The sequence below is a fragment of the Homalodisca vitripennis genome, chromosome 1 (assembly GCF_021130785.1).
Source record: "Homalodisca vitripennis isolate AUS2020 chromosome 1, UT_GWSS_2.1, whole genome shotgun sequence".
Taxonomy (NCBI): domain Eukaryota; kingdom Metazoa; phylum Arthropoda; class Insecta; order Hemiptera; family Cicadellidae; genus Homalodisca; species Homalodisca vitripennis.
Window position 1 is genome coordinate 128211612 of NC_060207.1, and position 27290 is coordinate 128238901.

General features: G+C 31.7%; 1 protein-coding gene across 1 annotated transcript in view; it reads right to left on the reverse strand.

Moving 5' to 3' along the window:
- Window positions 1-27290, reverse strand: part of LOC124353077 — a 62830-nt gene that overhangs the window by 26914 nt on the left and 8626 nt on the right. Inside the window, exons 4-6 of the mRNA XM_046802894.1 lie at window positions 18275-18352; window positions 14028-14090; window positions 2615-2677 (exon numbers count right to left, since the gene is read on the reverse strand). Coding sequence (XP_046658850.1) covers window positions 2615-2677; window positions 14028-14090; window positions 18275-18352 — 204 coding nt within the window. The remainder of the gene's footprint in view (window positions 1-2614; window positions 2678-14027; window positions 14091-18274; window positions 18353-27290) is intronic.

Sequence of the window (27290 nt, forward strand, 5' to 3'; positions counted from 1 at the left end):
CAGATGGGCTGCCAGTCGATCGCTCATAGTGGCGGGCGCTCCACTCTTCTTGTAATATGAATGACGGTGTGTTCGACGTAGAATTGTTTTTAGAAGAACAATCCCACCATCTTGGACATCACAATTATTAATGTTTCGTAGCAATAAATATTTGTTTTTATATTATTTTTATATAAACATAAAATGTTAGATATCATAACTGATATCGAAACACTAAAATGTTGAAAACTACTATAAAAAATTTGCATGTTTTTAAAACTGAAAACAGTAAATTAATTACTCCTGCAGTCAAGTATGATTGTAATCCCATTAAAATTGTACTAAAAATTTATAAAGGTGAATGTTAAAACAACAAATATTTACTTAAAAAAAAACAAAAAGGTAGGTCTCATAGTTGATAATGACTAATTACTTTCTTACGTCCCATGTAAGTATTTTAATTTCAATAATTTTTATTATCAAACCTTTTTAGTAGATAATATTTAAATAGGATTGAATGTAGGAGAAATTTACTCTTTTAGCCAATTAAAAAAGAATAGTTGGATTTTTTTATTAACTAATTAATTTATATGTTAGGATAGAATAAATCAAGAAGTTTATATTTAAATAAAATTCTTTTAACAGCAAATACAATAACATTTATCACGCAAATTAGTACCGAAATTTAGGTGTAATTTGACATGCTCCCCTTAGTAAATTAAATGCACTTTTCTTGTCATGCAAAACTACTAACACTGGTGAGAAAATCTACTTTTAAAGTACTATAGTTGTAAAATAAATAAAAATAATAAACTGTCAGGTAAACAATTACTGAACCTTAGAATCTCTGAACCTTAGAAAGTATGGGTATATTTTTCTAAGGTTACATATCTGATTATAAGTGGCAAAAACAATCAAATAAAAATAAATAGAAGTTTTTATTTAGTGGTAGGTCCACATATATCATATTTAATATTGCAAAATAACCCTAAAAATATTTACATTATAGTGTACAAAAAGTAGGCTAATGTTTATACATAACTGAGCATTTATGGAAGCCTCTTCAATCGAATCCACCCAGATCCGTGAAAATTTGCACGCCCACGAGGTTTACTAGTAGCCAGTGTGAACCGTTCAATGCTCCCCCCAAACACGTCACCGGGACTTCGAAACGGATGCGATCTAGTAGTAGTGGCGGTTGTTAACGATCGTCGCTCCTACACGCAGCGCAGCGGTCAGCAGCTCGGGCTCGCTCGACTAAGCCCCTCCAGTAAATAGCGCCAAGAACGATCGCCACGATTAGGCTTGCGTGATTCTCGCTCACGTATGAACCAGGCCTTACGAAAGAGTCACGGTGTGATGCATGTTCATTCATTTAATCGCATATCAAAGAGATTTTCACGGTTTGTACAATAAATTTACTGCTTATATTTAAGAGTTTTTCATGGTGATGAAATTCATGGCTTATTCCCGGTTTTCACGGTCGGGTGGAGACTCTGAGATTTTTTTAGGTAGAAATTTATTTGAAGAAAATTAAAAATGAATGGGTTCAAGATGTATGTAAAATGCTGTGCACACTTTAAAATCAAAGAAACAAAGGGTGGTTTCAGTTATATTTTTTATAATTAAAAATTAATAAAATAATTAAAAACTAAATATATACAATATTTTCCATATGGCAAATGAATAAGTCCATCATTATATAAATGTGACAAAACGTTGTTTATTGATATATCTTTTCTATTATGTAATAAATATATAAATGTATAGTTCACAAAAGGTCCAACATAGCACATAAGAATATTCTATCGACACGCCTAATGCGTTGTATTTATTTCACTAGGATATTTTGTTTGCATTCATAGGAGGGGATAGAGAAACAATTGGTGGCATGAAGCATGTTAACCGTTAACAGTAGCCTCCATGTGAACAGAGGAAATATCCTCAGTCTCTAAGTGCTTTCAAGGAACTCTTGTCAAACAGAACTGAAAACAATATTGTGCATCTTATATTAACCTATTGATTTGTTGTTTACTGAATAAATTTGTCACACATCGAGATATCATCCATTTCTGTTTACCTACACAGGGAGTCCACCAGTCCATTCTAATGGTTATTTTCAAACGCATCACACCCAGGCCAAGTTTTAGAAATTAGCACTCATTCTGATGCTACAATATTAAATTATACTGCTTTTCATAATTGACATATTAGATTTAACTATTTTTACTACTATAGTGTTAAAAAAATTTATAAACTAGTTTTTCATAGATTTTGTATTTTATATTTGTTTATAAAATACAAAACATTAAATCCTTTTATTAAAATTTTAATTGAACACTAAAAAAGGTTAACTTTCATTATTAACAACAACTAATAATTGACATGGCAACAGGATTTCAGAGTTTTCATTGTTATCATTATAGTTTATCGTAATGTATTGTTGATTTGTATCTTTTTTGTGCATGCTTAACATAGTGTTTTAGGTTTGGACCACTGAAGAAGAGAACCAACTGTTTCTGGCGGGAAATATTGTGCTTCTACACTACTTTTCTGCATTTTGATTCTAAAGTTTAGCAGGATGGCTCATTTTTGTACATTTTCTAGTTGTTATAAATAACATTTTAATACTCACAACTTCCTTTTTTCCAACTGTTAATGGAGCAGTCACTGCAGTTGTTGCCTTTGTTTTGGGAGTCTGAAAAGCAAAAGATTTGGATTGTGATTTACTTGATCCTTTATTAAAATAAAAATAACTAAATCCATTGATACCTTTAATCCATTGATATTGAGGTAATACTCCTGGATGGATTTAATTAAAAATGTTAGAATCATAGAGGTTGTTAAATAGTATGAAAATATATATTTTTATATGCAATGTCAAAAGCTTTATTTTTAAGGCTTTGAATTATTATGTAAATTGATTTTATAGAGCAACTCTGCTTAGGTAAATCTGCTCTCCACCATGTGATGGTATGATGAAGAATTCTACTAAAAATGACAGAAATTACAGCCTGAGGTTTTTTCCGATATTAGGTAGCATTTAAAAACATTTCATACAAGTTTGTGTTTTATCACCAAGCCTCTGAAACCTCATTGTTGACAGTCCATGTTTTCATTAAGTTTCAAGGTGGAACATTATATTCAGAGTTATGAATGATCACGTCTAACATAGATTCTCTCTCGGTCAAACTGTCACTGCCGTTCAATACAGTTATTGTAAGGGTTGTTTACATTCCTCCTGGCCAAGTTCTCAGTTCCTACACAAATTATGGTAATTCCTTTGATTTAATAGATGTACATTATAATAATTTTATAATCCTTGGAGATTTTAACATTCCGACAATTAATGGCACTGCCTTTGATTTTTCGGTTGCTAAATCTTCAACTAACATTATTAACAATATAATGTGTGAACATAACCTTTCTTCATACAATAACATTTTAAACTGTAATGATTTAACTTTAGATTTGGTGTTTGGTGTTATTTAACTTTAATTTACTGTAAACTTAGAGACTATGATTGGGGACTTATGTACAGTCTTACCTCTGTTAATGAATGTTTAGATTATTTCTATAGTGTATTGTTCTCTTGTATCAGTCAGTGTGTTCCACGAAAGAAGGTGAGAGTTCCAAATAAATATCCAGTATGGTTTACTCGTGAAAGAATTATGGATTTAAAATTAAAAAAACAAATGTGCTAAAAAAAGGAAGTACTCTCGTCATCATAATGAATTATTTAAGTCTTTAAGAAAGACTGTTAAGGATAAAATACAAGTAGCACATAGAGATTACATTTCTTCGGTAGAGAATAACATAAAATTAAATCCTAATAATTTCTGGTCTTTTATCAAATCAAAACGAAATAATGACCATTTGAGTGTCAGTGAATTTTAATAATATGTTTTGTTTTGATGATAAATATACTGGAGATAATATATACCTGATGCTTTTCTAAATAATAAATATATAAATAGTAAATATTTTCTTTCTTCTTTTCTTTTCTTTCTTTCTTTTGCAAGTTACTTTTTATCTGTTTATGACCCACAACCCTCCTGTTACAATCTGGACCAGTTCATTAGTATTCAATCCTTAGACAATTTTTTTATACCCAATTTTAATTCTAGTGATGTAGTGAGTACCATAAGAGAGCTGAAATCAAAAAGGTCTTGGGACCCAGATGGAATTCCAGCGTATATTGTAAAAGGTTGTGGGGAGATATTAGCAAAACCACTGTTTTATTTTTAATCTTTCACTTTCGTCATGTGTGTTTCCGGACAAATGGAAGGAGGCCAAAGTTACTCCTATTTTCAAATCTGGAGAAAAAAATAAAATTGAGCATTATCGTACTATTTTGTTGATAAATTCATATGCAAAGGTTTATGAGCTTCTTTTGTATAAGCGGATGTTTAGTGCAATCAAGTCTAGGATTTCCTCTGAACAACATGGGTTCTTACCCAAACGCTCTTCAGCAACAAACTTAATGGAGCTTTCTTTGAATATATCAGCTGAACTTGATAGTGGCGGTAGACTAGATGTAATATATACTGATTTTTCAAAAGCATTTGACAGGGTAAATCATGATATTTTGCTGCGCAAATTATTTCTCTTAGGATTTTCATTTAATTTTTGTATATTTATGGCGTCATATTTACAAAACCGAACTCAGTTTGTGTCAATGTTAAAAAAATCTTCTTGTGTTTATACAAGCTCCTCGAGTGTTCCTCAGGGCTCAAATTTAGGACCTCTCTTGTTTTTAATATTCATTAACGATCTCCCCCGTTGCTTTTCTGACTGTAAATGACTATTATTCGCTGATGATCTTAAATTATACAGGCCTATAAAAGATGATTTTGATGTTAACTTATTACAAAATTCTTTAGACCAGTTGTATGTTTGGTGTTCGACTAATAAGTTGGAATTGAATGTAAACAAGTGTTTTGCCATGTCATACTCACGGAGGAAGATTCCTGTTTTTAACATTTACTTCATAAATAATAAAACTTTAAAAAATTTTTCTAAAATTAAAGATTTAGGTGTAATTTTTAGTTCTTCATTCTGTTTTAATGATCATGTCCACATGCTGGTGTCGATTGCATACAAACTTCTGGGCTTTGTCAAGAGAAATTCAAGATATTTTCACAATACTGAGACAATTATGACTTTGTATAAAACTATGATAAGAAGTAAATTAGAGTATTGTTCTGTTATCTGGAATTCAATAAATGTGTTAGAGTGTAGCAATTTAGAGATAATATAAAACAAATTTCTTAAATTTTTATTTTACAAACAACATAATTATGTATGTCCTTACGACATGTCCACTTCTAATTTAAGGGAAATGTTTGAGATTAAAAAATTGTCCATAAGAAGGGAACTAGCCTCAATAAGCTTTTTATGTAAGTTACTTAATAATTCAGTTGATAGTTCGTATTTGTTAAGTCACATAGGTTTGCATGTACCACAACATATATTTAGAGAATTTAATTTATTTGCTTTACCTAGATGTAGAACAGTTTCTCATTATAATTTTCCTTTGTACAAGACTCTACGGTTTCTTAATTTAAACCAATTAAACTTAGATATTTTTAATGATAATTTGGAAAAGATTTTAAAGATATGCAGCAACCTTTTATTTTGATTTAATTTATTGTTCATTGTAGAAGTGTATGTGTACAATGTAGCAAGTTGTTATTTTTATTTAAATTGTATAGAGTTCATTTATTTATGTTGTGTAAAGAAATTTAAATATTAATTTGTGTAACTGCCAGCAGTTTAGTTTAGTTTAGTTTGTTATGTAAAGTTCATATTAAGAGTACATTAATTTTAGTTAGGATGGCTGTTTTGGGAATAATTGAAGGTTTTGTACTTTGTTTGTGCTATATCATGTCCTGTAGCTGTCATGTAAAATTGAAAAAATAAATAAATAAAATATTTATGCTTGTCCAAGCATGATCCCTTGAAACTGTATCAGACATTCTCATCTACAATCTGTGGACTAGAGGGCGGGTCTCAGAAACGATTTTGGGAAAACAATCATGCTACCACCCACCAGTGAAAAGAACCCAGCAAACATGTTCGCCTTAGGTTTAGTGATGCATGCCTGAGCATATCCAAAGAAATATTTGGAGGTTACCCTAAATCAAACCTAGCATAGAATGAGCACATTGACAATTTCCTCAGGAGAGCAAAATGATCTTTCATTATCCTTCATCAACGATTTGTTGGATGTCAGCACAACAGACTGGCAATAGAATAAACTCACAAGTTTATAAATACTTGTGATCATAGTATTCACTCAGAAATCTAAATTGACGCGTTCTTTATGAAAGCCCTGACTGTGTAGTGCCAAATCAGAAGTTTTCAATTGGGCTACTAGTGAGTTAGGAAGACAAAACTAGAATATGAGGATATCAGGATCTAGCCATCACACTCTCAGCTTTAATTATTGCTTGGGTCAATGTGAACTCATGTCTCATACATGATGCCTACTAATTAGTATTGCAATGTTTTGTCAAGACAAGAAAAGGAAAACATTAACAATATACCTATACATAAAATGACTGAACAATTTAAATTTATTAAAAAATCCTAGAGATCAGGAAAAAGAGGACAGTTGCTGTTAATATCAATTTTTTTAAATGCTGCATGTATGTAATAGTACATGGTACTCAAATACGACAGCTGTCCAGAAAGTAAGACGTTTGACTTGGTACAGCAATGGACACAACTAGCGCCACGATCTTGGCATTAGAGTGTTCACTCAGTACACAACCAGCTGAGGTATGTTGTGCATTGTGCTTTATATACAATGGAGTGTTAAAATGAGCACTGCAATTGAAGATTTTGCCAGTTGCAAAGTGCAATCTGTGATAAGGTTTTTGTTGGCCAAAAATAACAAAGCAATTAAAATTTATCGCCAAATTTGTGATGTGTAAGGTCAAGGAACAATGAATGAAATCCGAGTGAGGCAGAGGTGCATTGATTTACAAAAGGACGAACCAGTGTTCACAATAAGCATCGCAGTGATAGGCCTTGTGAATGGCCGCAGTGAATTGGTTGTGAAGATCAACAAAACAATCTGTGAAAATCATAATTTCCCTATTACGGAAGTCTAAGAACATTTCTAGCTGTGTTGACAGTTTGAAAGAAATCAATGAGAATCATTCCCTGAGTGTCCCAAAATACAGTAGCCTGATTTTTCTTGCTGACAGCGTTTGCAAACACTTCCTCAGTTTCTTGGGCAAATGCATGTGTCCCCATTCCATCGACTGAAGTTTTGTTTTACAGTTGACATGCTTTACCCAAGTCTTGTTGCCAGTTACAATACTTGATGACTTGAATTCCACTTTTGTCCTAGTCTTCCATAAATGTTAGTGCTGCAACAAGTCTTTGTTTCTTGGTCCTCCATTAAGATTTTTGGAACCAACATAGTAGTGTGTGGTAATCAAGTTTACCAACCACAACTTCATGACTTTGTGAAATTGTTCTGGGAGTTTCGTAATTGTGAAATGACGATTTTCATAGCTTGTTTTGACCCTCCGGACTACACCCCATTGATCTCTAAAGTTGTGGCAAATCCTATCTTGGTCTCTAAAGTTATATTACAGCAAACAAATCCATATGTTTAATTAATTAATTTACCATATGTTTAATTTATGTTTTATATTTTTGGTCTTGAAAGCATACAGTAATCTTGATAGTAAAAACACTTATTTTTCAACCATTTCTGCAACCGCTACTAAGCACAGAGTAAGAAAATATCCAGATAAGAAAATTAAAAGATTTAGTTAATACATATTTTTAACTATAGATTTGAGCAAATACAGGGTGCAGCAGAAAGAATGCCCTGATTTTAAAGATGTGATGTTTCAAACAAGAATGGTGTAGAGTGGTGGGGATAGTGTTATTCGACTGCTGTGTACGTGCTATTTTCAGTGGTAGCCATGTCTTGGTTGATTGTGCATGGTTCTCTTGTGCTCGAGTGTGCATCGTGCTTTCGTGGTCGAGGAGTTTATTAAAAATGGCTGTTCACCGATAGGTAAGCAGCGATCGTTCTACATCCACTTTGCGCTTGATAGGAATGACCCCGTTGCTGATAAAAACATTATTTACACAAGAACTCAGAATTTAGAGAAACAAGTTCTGCGATTAAAAAGATCTTCTGGCCTCATATTGCAACAAGACCTGAAAATGTCGCTTTGGTAAGAGAATGAATTCAGCAGTCACCACAGCGCTCAGCGCGAAAACACGTGACGGGCCAACACATGTTGGATCACAGCATTTGCAGAATTCTCCACCGAAATCTGAAGATGCATTCAAATAAGCTTGTGATGACTAAGGAATTGAGTGACATAGAGACTTCGAAACCCGAACAAGATTGTGTCAAGACATTCTTACAAATGTGCACTACACAGATGTCATCCTTTTTTCGGACAAAGCCCATTTCCATCTGTCCGATGCACATAATAAACAAAATTTTAGATATTGATTTGAACATAATCCCCGAGAATTTCACCAACGTCCTCTTCATAGCCCAAAAGTAATTGTTTGGTGTGCAGTTTATGGCGCAACTTCATACACATCTCGTCGAACTCTTGACACCCTCAGAGACATGTTTCCTGGACACATATTTTTATCTCTACGAGGTGATATCTTGACACCTTGCGATTTCTTCCTTTGGGGATACTTCAAATCTAAAGCGTTTAAAAATCATCCCAAAACCGAAGATGCACTAAAGGAAGCGATAAAAAACGAGGTTGCTGTTATTCCGCCGGAGGTGACAAGCAGAGTAATGGACACCTTACAAGAGAGACTTAATGAATACATCAACAATAAAAAATTCCAAATTATTAATTGTAGGTTTTTATAGAAACCCAATAGCAAATAATGAATCAGAATCAATTGAAAAACTCAATAAAATGTTTGAAATTTTATTAAGAAAAAACTATAACATTGCTGTTTTAGGAGACATAAATATTGATGTGATGGAAAACAGCAGAAATGCTAGGGATCTAAATAATATGTTAACGGCTAATGGGATGAGGTATTTGGTGGATTTTTCCCACTAGAATCACAGATAGATCAGAAAGTACGATAGACAATGTGTTTACGAATATTGAAAAGAAATATGTTTGTGTTTCAGGGTTGAATACCCAACTCTCAGATCATGATGGTCAGCTATTATTTATAAGTTCAGATAGTAATATCTCTAAACCACCAATAATAAAACTAGAATACTTAAGATTGTTTTCTGAAATAAATACTCATTAGCTTCATACAATCATTAGAATGTGAATCGTGGATAGGGATGTATATGTCGGAACCTGGACTGTAAATATGATATTTTCTATGATTTATTAATGTTTTACTTTAACTCTCATTTTTCCTAGGAAGTTGTGTAGAAAACAAGGGAAAAATAAACCATGGATAACTTATGATCTGAAATTAGAAAAAACAAAAAATAATAGAATTTAGCCAGTTAATCAGAAATTCAAAAAATAAATGTATGTCTTCAGAATTAAGGAAGATAAATAAGTCTTATAGAAAAAAAGGTTTACGAACATAAAAAGAATCATTTTAATGAAAGGCTTAAAGTCTCTACTAATGTAAGTAAGACTATTTGGGAAATTATTAACAATGAAGTCAGTAATAAAGAACCAAAAATTAACAATATTAAGATAAAAGTAAATGGTGAAACCATTGACAATCCTTTGAAAGTTTGCGAAAATTTTAATAACTATTTCAGCAACATTGTAGAAAACAGAATTCTCCCAAAATTAAATTTTGATACATCTGACAAGCCCTGTTTTACTGAAAATAGTCATGTTGTTAGTACAGAAAAATGTTTTCGATGTAAGCCGATTGATGAGGGGGAAGTAGAAAAAATAATTAACAATCTAAAAAAACAAAAAAAGCAGTGGTTTTAATGAAATATCGATGAGTCTAATTAAGAAGGCAAAAAAAACCATTAATTAAACCAATTACTCATCTTATCAATTCATCTTTTATTTTAGGTAAATTTCCATCAAAATTAAAAAATGTCTAAAGTTATACCTTTTTACAAAAAAGGAGACAGAAGGAATGTTGAAAATTACAGGCCAGTATCACTCTTACCTTCCATTTCCAAAATATTTGAGAGAGCTATGTGTAATCAACTTGTAGATTATTTGGAAACAAATAATTTAATTCATAATTGTCAACATGGTTTCCGTAAAGGGAGATCAGTGACGACAGCAGCCACTTCCTTTATTGAATCAGTAATAGATGCTTTGGATTGTAATAAAAAAAACTGTTGGACTTTTGATAGATCTTAGCAAAGCTTTTTGATTCTATTTCTCACTCCAATTTACTAGAAAAATTATACAAACTAGGCATTAAAGGCAAAATCTTATGACTGGATTAAATCCTACCTTGAAAACCGTAAACAGTTTGTTGAATTAACCTATCTTGATGGTAAAAATATCGTAAATCATTACAAATCTAAATGCAAAACTCATAAAACATGGTGTCCCTCAGGGATCAATTTTTAGGACCAATACTATTTGTTTGCTATTTAAACAGATTTTCCAGAACTCTGTTGTTCAAGTGGCATTTGCTTATATGCAGATGACACAAGTATTAATATAAATGAACTTCCTGGAATGATATAGAAATTAAATTGCATAAAATATTAACAGACCTTTCACAGTACTTTACCAAAAATAACTTATTGCTTAGTCTTGAAAAGACTAATCTCATCTCCTTTCAAAAAAGAAACATTAAAAATAAATCTGATCCAAAAATCCGTACAGGTGATTTTGAAATTAATCAAGTAAATGAAACAAACTTTCTAGGTTTGAAACTGGACTATAGCCTCAGCTGGGACGCACATGTCCCAGAAGGTTTATGTCAAAAATATCATCTGGTGTTTATGCATTGAGCAAATTAAGACACCTATGTGATCATAATACACTGAAAATCGTATATTTTTCTTACATTCATTCAATTATCAGTTTTTGGAATCTCCTTATATGGTGCAACTAGCCAAAAAAATCTTGATTCTATTCTAAAAAATGCAAATAAAGTCTATTAGAATTATTCAGAACCTGAAACCAAAAACCTCAGTTAAAGAACACTTTTCAAAATTAAACATTCTTACAGTTTATGGCCTTTATGTTTACGAAGTAATTGTATCTTTAAAACAAAGATATCATGATCAAATATTTAATAGTGATTTTCACATGTATAACACCAGACAAAAGTAAAGATTTTGCCATTCCACTCATCATTCGGCATTTTTTTGCAAGAAAACCTCAGTATGCAGGAATTAAATTTTTTAACAAAATTCCAGAACATATTAAGGCTGAACCATCATTCAATAAGTTTAAAAAAAATACTTAAGGATTACCTAACAATCAAAGTATTATACTCTTTTAAGGAATTATAAATGCAATAAAGTAAAATTAGCCTAATTTTAAGAAATGTTGAATACTTAAGTTAATGACACTATTCAATGTATTGACTGTAATACTTATGAATAAAGAATTATCTGAATCAGAATCTGAATCTGAACAATGAAGGTTGGCATTTAAGTAATGTATTGTTTAAAACCCATACTTGACGGCTGTAGTTCAATGTAAATGTAAATGGCATTTTGTATACTTCATTTTATTAAGATGTATTTTTTGTATCTTATAAGGTTTTGTTTTTATTGCCTTCTAAAATAGGGGAGTTCTTTCTGTCGCACCCTGTATTAAGTGTGCAGTGTTTGGTAAGTAATGTAAAATCAAAGAAAAGGTAACTATCTAACTTTTACCATAAATTTAAAACCTGTTATAAAACCCATCTTATTATATAAGTACGGTTCTAAGACCAGTGTATATATATTTTCTTAGGAAAACAAGGGAAAATCATCTATGGTAAAAAATTCTAAGACCTGATAAATTACAACAGCCATAATAAATATACCCTTTTTCACATATTTTCTAGACAGTGGCAACAAGGCAATCTCAACATTGCTGTCAGAAATATAATTCACTTGAACAATAAGCTGAAATATGCAACTGCTAGTAATGTGATAAAAAGTTCAAAACTCAATTATAATTTTTGTATAAATCATTGTATTTTATTTTTCTGTCAACAATTAAAAAAAGAATATTTTATAGCTTCACTCTTCCATAATAAAACAAAAACGGTTCCATTATGTAAATTTTTGTAAATTTTGTGTAACTCTAAAAATAACTGCTTGGGAGTGTGGGACATGTATAGATGTCATCCTTATACAAGCACCTGGTACGCATGGTGTTAACATTTCAAAATCAACAATAAAATTAATATACACAACTAAAACAATATGCTCATAATAAAAGTTAACAGTAAATAACTTTTATAATTTGTATAAATAAGGTTCTAAACTATTAGTTGAAATATACTGAATTTGCACAAAATACTTCTGTGTTATTTTCATCTTAATCATACGGATGTACATATTTTCTTCATCAGGACAAAGAGGCAAACTCTAACTATGGCACTTGAAATACCTTAGACCGGAAGTAGATTACAATTCCTAGTAGTATATGCTTCTTGACCCAAGTAGGTCTTAAAAACCAACATACTTATATATTTTCTTGATCAGGGCAATAAGGCAAACTCAACTGTAGAACCATTACTAAATTAGACTGGAAGTGAATTTAACTGGCTGGAACTGCCAGTTTTTGATGTCAGTAACTTCTTAGTCATACAAGATATTTTCTTCATTGAAACAAAAAGGCAAACTCTAACTATGCCACTTAAAATATCTTAGATCAGAGATAAATTACTAGGGCTGGTAGCAGACACTTTTGACCCAAGTAAGTACTTGAAAACCTACATTTATGTTTTTTATAATTTAAATAAATTAGACCTGAAATGAATTTCATCAGCTGGAACTGACTCTTTTGACTGCAGTAACTATTCAGTTGTACATAAGTTATATATTTTCTTCATTTAGACAAAAGGGCAAACTATAACAATGGAACTTGTAAAATCTGATATAGAAAGTAAATTAAAAGAACCATAGTAGATGATATTTGATCGAAGTTGGTTTATGTTGATATATATATATATATATATATATTTTTGTTCTGGCACAAGGCAAACTCAACTATAGCACTGGAAATGCCTTAGACAAAAAGTGAATTGAAACAGACAGAAGGTTACACTTTTGACCAAATTATTTTAGAGAAATACGTATTTATTTTTTATAGAACAAAATCTAAAATAGAACCAGTCAAAATTTTATTTAACTTTTGAATCTCTCAAGCATGGATACTGAAATAATATGTACCTGATTGATATATCTACTTCTTTAAAAAATATCATAGGGCTCCATCATATTACGTCATAAATGCTTTCACTAAGAAGGTTACCACTTTTGATTTTGAAAATTGCGTATGAAGTTACTGGTAACTGCTAAAAAAAAATGAACACCAAAAAATCTGAATTTTATTTATATATAGAATACACAAATTGGGATTTTTACTTATATACTATAATAATAATTTGGCACATAACTTAGTATATGTCATCTTTGGCAAGAGTGCAGTATCCGATAAAAATTAATTACGTAATCAAGTGAAAATGTAAAAGGGTTACTCACAGAAAACTGTCGATACTATTTAGGAAAATACCTTATATCATCAATTTATATTCAATTCGACTAACTTTATTACATTCACAACCTCCTTAGAGGCAATGGTTAATATTTTAGTTACTAATGCTTGTATATATTTTAGCTCTTTGTCACATAATGTAATGCAATTTAAGAGTGCACTCACATATACACCAAAAAAAAATATATAATTCTCAGAATTACTCTTTAGTCTGTTGAAGTTTTCCTTAATACATGTTTAATATAAATAGTTTAATCCATTAAGTAAAAATTAATGCGTAAAAAGGAGAAAAATAGTAGCAAGCATCTAATATTATACATAGTAAGCATGCGATATTATACAATATCTAATAAAAAAGATTCAACTTTTCTCTCTAATGTTGGACTGAACATGAAGTAATGAGTTTTCAGTACTTACTGTAGAACTTGTGACAGGTGTGTTACCAACAGCCAACTGCTTGGTGGTTATTTCACTAGCAGTCTATAAAAGAATAAAACAACCAATGAACAAAACATGCAATTTTAGATTCACACAAAAACTTTTAAACACAATACATCTAACAAATGTCTAAAAATTGTTTAGCAGTGAACAAAATGAACAGAAGAAATTTAAATTTACTGGGTATTTAATAGTTGCCCCAACACTTGTATCTCCTTCTAAATAGTCGCCATTTAATACCACACACTTGTTCCACCGCCTCTGCCACTCCTTGAAGACGTGTTCAAAGCCCTGCTTATACAGAACCTTCAAAATCTCCTCTAAAGTCTTAATTTTCCAACTGTGGTTACAGTGTGTGCATCGCAAATTTCGACACGATTTTGTTTCTGAACTGGTGTTAACAGATGTGGTATCCAACGAGCACAGACACATGACATATTCAAACGATTATGTGTAAGTGTATGGACACTGCCAATTGATATATCAAGCATTATAGCAAGCTGTCTAATAGTCAAATGTGGGTCAGTGTGAATCATAACACCCCAGTGTTGATTGTTTCTTCCGTAAGTGCAGAAACAGGGGTGCCATATGCCCACCTTCCAACTCACATGATACCCATCCATTTTTAAAGTTTTTATGCCACCTAAAACAGGTTCTTTCACTCATTGCATCAATACCAAAAGCTTTTTTCAAGTCGCTGTAAGTAACCGTAGCACTCTTCCCCAGTTTTACACAAAACTTCATCGCATATCTTTGCTCACGAAAATCAGCCATAGTAAACTTTAGAGGTAAAAATTAGCAACTGTTTATTAATTGGTTGCCATGACAACAATAAATATGCAATAATGTTAACAGCTGATATGGTTGTTGCTAATACTTCAATGTTTCATACCAACTTGAGAAAAAAACGAATTATTGTACTTTGTTTGTTTACATGTACGCTACTGTCAGTCTTTATTGAACACCCTTTGTAAGAGATGGTGATCTGTGGGAAATTTTACAACACTAGTAAATTACAATTATAAAATAAAATTTGGGATGGGAAAATCCTTTAAATTTGAGAAAAAAGAGAATTACTCAAAATTTAAATAAAGCCTCTTTTTTATCCGCCCATATTCATCATTTAAAACCCAAACTCAGCTATTCCACGTTTAGACTTTGCTTCTCTGTTTGAAGTTTGTTTTTGATAGTGGAAGGATTGTGAAGAAAGCAAGAATTGTACTCTTGTATGATTTGTATACTTTAACCTAGATTGTAGTTATGTGTTAGGCTAGATATTCACCTGAGGAAGAGATCAGATTACAGGTCTTGAAACATAATGTTACTGATTTTATAAACTTTGTTTATAAAAGATTTTCAATAGTAAAGATAAATTTAAACGGTAATAATTATGTTATTTACATGTTCCCAAAAACATATCTATTAATAACTTGTTTTAATATTTGAAAGAAACGTTTTTGGTGGATGAAAAAGATTTAATATAATTACACAGTTTTTGTCAGCTGCTATCATGTAAATAACTTCAAAACACATGCTAATATTTGTAAATATTTTCACAACTATCATATCAAAGGTGGTTTTTCGTTTTAGGATCGTAGGGTGTTTTTAAGTTAAAAAAATAAATATCCTATCAACTAGAGACGGAAATCCACACACTACATGCCTAACCTCATTGTTCATCTGAGTTGACTGAGACTTCTACAAATTATATTATTTCTTAAATTTATTTTATAAAGTATTTGAAACAGATTGATAGAAAAAAGATGTGATATATTCATTTAGCAGGATGACAGTTCTATGTATCATGATCTTGCTGCAGTTGATGTGGAATTGAATCAATAATGCTTAATTTTGACATTTGCAAGTGATGCTATCATTTCCATTGTTTTGTAATTGTATAATTTTATTAAATTTGATTTAAATCCCTTTCCTTTAAAACTGGAGAACGGAGAACAATAAAATTGTGACATTTTGTGACAAAAAACTCTAACAGTAACAACTATAAAGTTGTGAATTTGTAATGTAAATATTGGTATAATTTTTACAGTACAACACTTTTCTCATTCAATATCATAAACTTATTTATAATTGTTATTATTATTACATACAAATAATTTAGGGTTAAATGGAAATTACTACAAAGGAGTTATACAGCACAAACAAACTACAGTACAAGACCAAACTTTGCTACATGGAATCAAGATTATATCATGTAACACAGAAATTACAATACATTGTCTTTAGAGAAAAATTCAATATTGATTGTTTTGTACCCCCACACATAAAAAAACAGATATACTATCTATAGACTAATATTGTACACTCTTCCTACAAAGGTTATTAATATTTTTTAATAGTCTAAGTTTACCGGTGGCTCAGATAATTGGACTTCTATAGTACAACAGCAAAATAGATGTCTATGTGTAGAACAACAAAGAATACTGCATTCACTTCCTTCAAAATAATATCTCATGAAAATATTATAAACCGATTCTGAGGGAGTTAAAGAGACTCAAAGATTAATAACCATAAAAAACACTCATCAATATTTGAATTGGTACAACGATTTTCATCAGAAAGCGTCCTTTACCACAATTTGCAACTTATAAGTCTAAGCAGACACAAATTGCAATGTCCTTTCAGAGTATTATACTGGTTTAAGGATAAGAATTTTTAGTAAGACAAATACATGTAAGGTATGTATGTTTTAAGCTGGATATAATATTTGCCACGCAATCCCAAGAATTAAGATGGATAATTAATTAGACTACTTCTTTACAGGAGACTTGTTATCTCACATAATGTCCAAGCAACAGTTAACTGACTGGTGACATAAATCGCAGTCAATAATAAAAAAAGCCAATTTCAGTATGACAAATCATAGTAACTCCCTTTTGAGAAGGAAAGGACTTTTACCAGTGAGCAGTATAGCAAAAGGTATAATGCCAATTCTGATGTATATATTGTGTGACCCTCAAGAAAACCCTAGCATGTCTTCTGCTCTCCCGGTGCTTACCTGATACTTGGTAGCTCCGTCGATGACCAGTAAAACCGGATTGACTGCGTCATTTTACAAAAACTATATACAAATTAAAATCATAAAACTATATAAATCACAAATCACAATGGCGGTGGATGCAGAAAAAACCCACTGTCCAATTCTTTTAGGGAATAGATTGGCCTCTCCACCAAACAGCCCCTCAGATGTTTCTTGAACTTCCCAAGCTCAAGATCTCGCACATACTCCGGCAGGGTGTTAAAAAGGTTAAGAGCTGAAGTAGGGAAGCTCCTCTGAGTCACAGCGAGCCTACATCGAGGCACTTCCAGCTGGCAGGCCCCATGAGTGCAGTGATCATGCACCTGGTTCCTTCTGTCAAATGAATCTATGTTGTCCCGTATGTAAAGGAGGGAGTCAAGGACATACTGGCCATGCACTGTGAGAATTCCCAGATGCTTAAAGATGGGCCTACAGTAATCCAGGTGGCCAGCACTGGCTATCACCCTAACAACCTTTTTTTGTAGTAGCAGGATGTCGTCGCTAGCGGAAGAATGCTCCCAAAGGAGGAGTCCGTATATTATAAGACTGTGGAAAAGGGAGTGGTATGCCATTAGTAAAAAACTCCTCAGTTACATTGTATCTCAGTTTGCAGAGCAGGCAGACCACTCTAGACAGTCTTGAGCATACCTTGGAGACGTGAGCATTCTCCATAATGTTGCATGGTCGCACATTTCTGCACAAACACAATTTTTGTGTTTTAACTTGTTTATTGTACTTGATATTTCACTGCTGGTTTACATTTTGATCTTTACTAGTGTTCCTAAACCTTACACAGTAACATTTCTGCTGCAGTTAACATGATAAAAGAGTGTGATTCTTGATGATTCCTCGATGGTCAGTGATTCAATGACAATGAAAAAGTGAAAAATAAAGTCATAGATTCAACTTTGTCATAAAGGCATTTTTTACCTCAGATTCAAAAAACTGTTTAAAGTTGTTTGACAAATATTTGAAATAGAAATTATAAAGAAAAATAGATAAAAGGTTTCAAACTAGAACAAAGAACACTTAATTGACCCAGTATTTTTTATATTATTGAAAAGGGATACATTATTTTTAAAATACCGCTCTTTGGTTTAGTTTTAGGTGCATAATAAACATGAAAAATCACATAAAGATTACTATTAAAAATAATATTTTAGAAATATGTTTTAATAATTTTACTCACTTGAAGAAAAGCTTTTTCTTTTTGGATAAAGTCAATGCCTGTAGTTGGTTTTTCAAAGTTTGTTGCAGCATTAGTTTCCTTCATAGAAAAAGAAAGCAAGAATCACAATTACAATAATAATATTATTAATAATTACATCATGGAAAGTCATTTATTTCAAACAAATTTTGTGTTGTGTAGTTATATAATAATGGTAATCCTAGCAGATATTCACAAAACTTTCCCAAAAGTAACTAATTCAAAGGTGGGTTAAACTACTGAGCTTATTATTATTTAAAGAATTTATTCAATGTTCAATAAATTTCATTTTACTACAGATTAATAAAATGATAATTTTTGTTTAAACATATACTGTATTAGGTTTTAAAGGTTCCCAATTTTGATTTTACAATTTGTGTAAACTTGATATGAGTCCTTGAAGATTCTTAAACTACCATTTCTACAAACTTTATATCTGTAGTAAAGTGAAACAAACAACTAAAGCAAGTCCAATATAGAACTGATTTCTTATTCAAGAAACACAAAATTACAATTAAGCTCTGCAATAATACAAGCAAATTTCATATGGAAATTTGGCAAATCTAAATAAAACAAATCACTACGGTAAGCACTGCTGTTTGTCCCCAGAAAATCTAATGGGTTTTTTCTCAATGTGAATAGTACGCTATATGTGAAAATACATTTTGTAATCACTTTATTACACATGATTTTTAGTAAAATATCTTTGCATTTCATATTGTTGGCAACATATAACACCCGGCATTTAAGTTGGTATAAGAAACAAAATCATTTCCAGGTATGTCCTTAAAATGTTATATGAACGTTAGTAAACAACCTAATAATCAGCTAAGATCTTTGTATATGTGAATAAGGGCATTATTTATTTCCTTGCACATTAGTGGACCAAATAAAAATATTTAAGGGTTATACATTTTTTTAAATGCTTAAAATATAAAATCATACTCGCCTTCAGCTCACTGGGGGTTATGCCTTCAGCCCCTGGATAGGGTGTTGAAAAATTACGGGACAAGAGGGATTTGGTGATTAGTTGAATTTGAAGATGAGGTTTGCCAGGGGTTAAAATTTAACCGTATACTTTTATAATTTTCCAGATTTAACCAAAGTTTTTACTTTGAGGACATTTTGTTGCTTTACCATTAGATACGACCAAATGTGACTGGACCTTCTTTGTAGGAAATTTAAAATAAAAGTCAAATGATTCTGCCATTGGATTTGAGCTATGACCTAAAGTTTTCTTTGTACAAAACTTGGGATAAAAGACTGCACAGGTCAGCTGTTATGATTTTTAGAGTGATATAAATGTATAAAATTGTGACTTTCAGGAGTTTTCTTGTGGTTTGAAAATTCAGGTGTAAGAGGAATTAGGAAATTAGTTTATTTCAAAGATGAGGTTTGCCATGGAGTTTAAGTAGACAGTACTGATTACATATTTTCTGGATCTAAACAAATGTTTATGGCTTAACTGTTAGTGATACAACAAAAAGTGACTGGACGGTGTTTGTAGAAAATTTAATACTTATAAACGGTTTGGCCTCAGATTTGAGTTACGACTTCTGGTTTAGCTGGTACAGAGCTTGGGAGAAAAAACTGCACCAGTCAGCCATTCTGAATTTTTCAGAGTAATTTAAATGAAGAAATTGCTGGCTTTCAGGCGTTTTCTAGTGGTTACACGGACTAGTCTGGAATTGTGCAAAATTTTCAAGTTTCTAATATACCAGGAAGCAGGCTTGACTTAATATAAACTAAATCAGTACAACAGGGGTTTTAAAGATAAAGGTGTTTTGGTTACCTGAAGAATACTTAACCAGAGACATTAATCTTCATCAGCCAAATAAGTGTTGATCAGGTTGTTTTATGTCACCCATAAAATATTCTCAGGGAGTTTAAGGTTACCGGAGTTTAAGAACAGGGGTTTTTATCCTTCAGGGAGTTGAGTTAATTATAAGAATAAGTAAACCAGGTGAATTGGTTCATCAAAGGATTGAGTTTAATGAAGAGTAATATTTGTCAGCAGAATAAGTTGATCAGTGGGTTTAGTTGATACAGAAGATTATCTAGCCAAAATAGGAAATTCCCAGCAGGGAGGGGTAATGTTATCGGGGGATAAATGAAAATGTGGTTTTTTCCTGAGGAAAGTTGTCTGTGCTATGAGAAGAAATGTACAGTAATTTGTAATAAAAGAATAAGTCGATTAGGGCGTTTAATTCATTCTTTCTACGACAGAATTTTGAGAATGAACCACTATTTCATTAAATTAATTAAGGGAAGCAGGTTACTTTTATTATCCCTATCTCCACCAAGTTAACATATGTAACCATCACTCAAAAACTATAAAAGATACAGGATTTAAACTTTGCATGCATTGACATTGACCCTTTATACATCTTTACATAAGGGGATTTTGTAAAATGTACTTTAGTTTTGTATTTATTATTTTCTATAATGTTGAAAGAGCCTAAAAATAACATTGAACATTTTTTGTTTTATTCTTGTTGTAAGTTATATTTTTACAAACCCTCCAGTATATAGTTATGTTATACAGCAAGGATATACAACAAAAAGTCACTGGACCTTTTGTAGATTTCATCATTTTCTAGTTGTAAAACGTTTTAGATTTAAGATAAAAACAATAGTTTGGTCATTATTGAGCCCAGAAACAACATTCTTGATTTTTCGTCAGATTCAAGCTAGCTGTGACAGTTCAGTCTGTAGTTATTCCTTGCATGTGGTGGATGTTTTAAGCATTTTTTCAGTTACTATTTTTGCATTTACAATATCGTGATGTATAAAATGTGGACGATATTGTGTAATTAACAATGGCAGTGCCTAAGAAAATCATCACTAGACAGGTATTTGAACGCACAATGTTTGGTACACTGAAAGATTTACCTTTAAATAAGCTACCTACTGGGGAGGACATAATCTGATGTTTGTCACATGAGAGATATAATTTGACACTTAAAAGCAATATTAAGAGTCAATTTTTCACAAGTAGCTAACACAGTAACTAACAAGGTAATTAGTTTGTATAAGAAGGCATCCATTCCAACAGTTAGTGATAAAAGAATAGTGCAACTTCTAAATGCATTACATGATAAATACTATCATTTAAATGAAAATCACTTAACCCATTGCGGATCACTGACGAGCTGCACTTGTCACACAGATGATGAGCTCAGGTCGCAAAAGCAATCTGCTTTTAAGTTTCCCTCCAAATAGTTCTATTAATGTCTGATAGATTGGGCAATCGTCTTCACTTGTTAACTAAGAGTGTGTAACAACGGTCTACATTCAGAGTTTTCAAAAGTTTTATAAATATCCTACAGATCGCAGTTGTATGTCGAAGTTGAAAAATCATTCATATGAGTTTACTCTCTGCTTTTTAGCGCTTCTGATTGGTTGTTTTCCTCAGCTGTTATTATAATAGTAACTAGTATCGTATTTTATGGTATAATTTACATGTCATAATATGAGCTGATCGAAATGGAAAACTCGTCTGAACTTGATCGATATTTATTACAATAGTTCATAAACAATATATTGTATTTAATTATTTTGTTTTTAAGAATATAGATGGAGATAATTTTATAAACCGGAATCCAGTTCAACGTAGATATGAAGTGAGTACACAATAGCGAGCGATACGATGTGGCGCACCATTGCTGTTCGTTCGGCTACTGACCGTAAATTAATTTGTGCCCGCTGGTGCCCGCACGCCAAAACAATACGATCCACAATGGGTTAAACATGATAAAAATAAAGAATTTTGTATAAGAAAACTTGGCAAGTTCAAGCGCAAATGCTCATTACTATTTGATGTTGCAGCTTGCAAATGACCTATTGTTCTTAACTGCAATTGAAATAAGACTCCTGACCTATGTCAGTGCAACTGTACTATCACTTCTATTTGTGAGAAATCAAATAAGATACCATAAATTGAACTAAAGTTTATTTACTCACTGTGACTTAACAACAACCCAAGAATCGTTTCCAGAGAGCATTTTGCACAATGCTACATGTTGTAATAACCTAAACAATGTTACTGGTACTGAGATCAGTGTTAAGAGTACTCCTATTGCCTTAAAATTATTCCACCAAAACATAAATTGTTTATCCGCAAAAATTGACCCGTTGGAAGTTACTCTAGATGATATATAAAACCAGACATACTAATCATTACAGAACATAAAATGAAAAAAGATGAAATTACCAGGCTTAATATTCTAAATTATAGCACTCACTCCTACTATGCTAGGTGCAGTATGAATGGTGGAGGTGTAATTATTTTGGCAAAAAACACCATTAAAATTAAAGAAATAATGTTGCCTGCAATAAAAAATGTATTATGTGATCAAATTTTTTAGCTATGTTTAGTTGAGGTTTATTGGGGTAATTTAAAAATATTATTAGACGGTATCTACAGGTCTCCAATTAATGTAAATGTGAATATATTCCTGGAAAATCTGAATTCGGTTTTTAGCATTCTAACTAATAGGTATTAGTTAGAATGCTAAAAAGAATGAGAGAAAAATGAGGGGCGGTTGATTGTTTTTGAGAATAAAGTTCTCCGAAAAATATTTGGACCAATATGTGATGAAGGGGTGTGGCGAATAAGAAAAAATAGAGAATTACGCAATGTATACCAAGATCCAGATATTGTGGCTTTGGTGAAGGCAAAGAGAATTAGCTGGCTGGGACATGTACATCGGAGACAGGAGGGCACAAGGTTAAAAGAGGTCTACCAGGCGGCGGTACCGGCAGGAAGGCGCCCTTTGGGTAGGCCAAAGATAAGATGGTGCGATCAAGTGGTCGAAGATGTGACCCGGTGTGGAGGGTCTGTGGATCTGGCGGAAGACAGGGTGGCGTGGAAGAGGCTCATAGACGACGCAAAGAATCGACTGAGATTTGTTACGCCCCGGCAGTAAGTAAGTAACTAATAGGTATAGGTATATAGTGATATGTGGAGATATTAACATCAACACCTTGACAAATAATTCTTATGTGAAAAATCTAAAGCACCTATTAAAACAATACAATATGAAATACTTAATAGACTTCCCCACTAGGTCAACCGGCACTACTCAGTCAGCAATAGACAATATTATAACCAATCTCAAACAATCACAGATTCAAGTTGAGTGTGTGAATGCAATGTTGTCAGATCATGATGGCCAATTAGTTACAATACTCGATTATGTATCTAACTCAGTGCAACAACAAAATTATTCATTCAAGTATTCCAGGGTATTTTCTGATGAAAATATGAGAGATTTTAATCTAGCATTAAGTTTAGAAACATGGACACAGCTTTATAAAGCTCCAGATCATTTAAAATATGACACCTTTATCCATATCTTTTTATATTACTTTAATACTTATTTTCCAATTGGAAAGGTCAGAAATTACTTAGGTAAAAAACCTTGGGTTAGCGAAGATCTAAAACTAGAAAAAAAGAAACTAATTACTGAAAGTAATGCTGCCCGAAGAACAAAATCGCAAAGAGACATTGACAACGTAAAACTTAAATATAATACTTTTAAAAATAAAATTATTCAAGAAAAACAAAATTACTATACTAATAAAATTAAAAGATCTAAAAATTGTCAAAGAGACATTTGGAAAATCATTAACTATGAAACAGGTATTACTAAACCCAATACGAAAAATATATACATCAGGCACAATAATAAAATAGTGTGGGGTGCTTGATATATTAAATATTACAATCATTCTATCGGTAATTATCTTTGAGAAGAGACTTATGAAATGTAGTAAAATGCACCCCACGCTTTTTACTCTGAATTAATTTATTCTGTTAATAACTTAAATTTTATTATAATTTTATTTTGAGGTGATTGACTATGAATGATTGTTTTGCCTTCTACTACCGTAATATAAACTCTTTGTAATTAAAAATTATTTTCTATTTTTAGTTTGGTTAGCTATAAAAGCGTGTTTTTTTAGTTTTTTTAAAACTATTATTTATTTTTCATTTTTTAGTTCGATGTATCAATTAGTTTCTTGTGGAAATGTGGTATTTCTTACGAATCATTCCGCAATCTCATCATTTCATTTAAAGCTTCACTATTGCATGGGGTATTTCCTGTTAACTTAGAGCAATCAAGTTCTTCAATCCGAATACCGTCTAAAGACCTTACACGACTAAGTGCTACATAGGCTTGTCCAGCAGCAAACAATCGCAAGCCTAGATCAAGGATGTCGGGTCGGACAGGTTTTTGCCCTCTTGGTGCGTTTTTGTCATCGGTGCCCCATTAAAGGTTCTGTCCTATTAATAGCTACCAACGGGGAAATAGCAACCTGCATCGCCTCAATATGACTCCTCGAGCTTGCACTTAAGATGTCGGCTCTGATCCCTGGAGACTCGAAGCTTCGCAGTTCTCTTTAGAATTTTATTGTCGTAAAAATCGAAGGCTGGCATCTAAGCTACCAAAGAACTGTGGATGTTTGAAACACCTTTGCCGGACTTGAGAGTTAGGTATGTGAAGTATTTAATAAACGTAATGTTTGCTAGTATATATCATTTATCATTCTTACTGAGCTGTATTAAAGCTATTACTTATTTGAGATATACTATTATAAAATGTTACACCCTTAACTAAGTTGAATTTTTCGTATAGTAAATAATTTTTATCATATAATTGCTATATTCTGATATATATAGTATATATATATAAATATATATATATATATATATATATATATATATATATATATATATATATATATATCAAACATACACATACATAATAAAACTAATGGTTATTGTAGTTCAGACTTGAATATACCCATATTTTGGTACATTTATTATTTATATTTAATTTATTAGCTATACATCAAAGTAATGTGTCAAATAACTAAACTGTATTTGTTCAACTTTATTTTGTAGTAAATAAAATTGAAAATGCAAGAAAAATTTGGAATATTGTTGAAAAGGAATTAGTTAAAAAAACACTAAAGGCTTTGTCTGATAAAAATACTATGTATGTTTCTGTAAAGCAACAACTCAAATTGCATGGATCGTGTACTTATAGATCTGGCTGTCAAGGAAACCACTGGAAATGGCAGAGACTGGATGACTATTGTAATATTACTATATTAAGAGAGTCAAGCACATCCGAGCATACCGAGACGAATGGAGACTTGAACGCTGGGTTAGCGCAGATCGCGCGCTAGCTTTATCACAGAGGATCTATAAAAGAATTTATTAATCCTGGCGGTCCTTATAAGGATAATGGAAAACTATGATCAAATTATTGCATTGTCATCGGTCCTTGATACGTATGCAAAGTTTCAAATTAATCAGACTTCTGGAAATTGGTGAAAATTATGCTCAAAGATTCCGTTACATAGATACAACCGAAGCTAATAAAAGCGTGTTAAAAAGGCGATCAGTTTGATGCAGCAAATTATTGGCCACTTGCAATGCTCCCAGTTATATCCAAAATATATGAACGTGCAATGTCTAACCAGCTGGTTGACTATTTAGAAAGAAACAAATAACTTGATAGCATACAACATGGGTTTAGAAAAAGTAAATCTGTAGTTACAGCTGCCACTGATTTCATTGAGTCAGTGATTGATTCTGTGGATAGAGGGGAAAAGGTAATAGGAGTATTTATGGATCTCCATAAAGCATTTGACAGTGTTAGTCATGCTAAGTTACTAACTAAGTTATCGCAGTTTGGTATACATGGGAAGGAGTCCAACTAGCTAAAATCATATATACAAAACAGACAGCAGTTTGTGGAAATACATAATCTGAATAACAAGAATAATTTAACTAGTAAATATAATTCTATTTTAAAACAAACTTCTTATGGGGTTCCTCAAGGATCCATTTTGGGGCCACTTCTATTCCTCTGCTACCTAAAAGGAATTCCAGAGCTAGATAAATTATGCTTATACGCTGATGATGCCACTCTAAGAATTACTGCTTCATCTAAAGAGGAAATAGAGGAGTTTGCTTTCCTCAGCCTATCAAAAATAAATCAGTTTTTTAAAGAAAACAACTTAATTTTAAATCCAGATTTTAAAAACAAGATATATGGAATTTTGTACTAACCAATGCAGAAATAAAATTAATCCTCATATAGAAACAGATGAAGTGGCTATAGTTAAGGAAGAAGAAGTAAAGTTTTTGGGTTTAACGTTACACAGTTCACTGACATGGAATAAACATTCAGAAAAAATAGTTTCAAAAATTAACTCTGGTTTATATGCTCTTTGCAGAATGTCAAAATTATGCTCACAAGAAACTCTAAAAACGATTTATTTTTCACATATCCATTCGCATATTATATTTGGTATCTCATTATATGGATCCACATCAATAAAAAATTTAAATTCAATTTTAGTGATACAAAAAAAAGCAATTCGTGTCATTTTAAAACTTAAATGGAATGAAAGTGTGAAGGATCACTTTCCTCAACTGGGTATCATGACAGTTTACAGTGCATATATACATGTATATATATATATATATATATATATATATATATAAAACTATAATGTCAGTGATGAATCATACTCATAGCTTAGGCAAAAGTGGTGAGACCCATAATTATAATACAAGAAATAGAAATAATATGGCAATAGCTTAACATAACTTACACTTTTTCTGTAAAAAACCAATATACATAGGAGCTAAATTTTTTAATTTGCTGCCAAGCAATATAAAATTAATAGAAAATAATAAATTATTTTAAAATAAACTTAAAAGCTACCTGACTGACCTGCCGTTGTACTCCTTTTCTGAATTTTATACAATTCACAAAAGTTTTTACAATCATTAAAATTACATTGTATTATATTTCGTTAGATACTGATGTAAATCATATTTAGTAAACTTAACCATTTACTTTCTTAATCATGTGACGCCATTCATGTACACCATGTGTAACAATCGAATAAAGATTTTTCTGATTCTGATTCTAAATATACGGGATCGGAAAAATTGGAGGGGTGGACTTGAGTG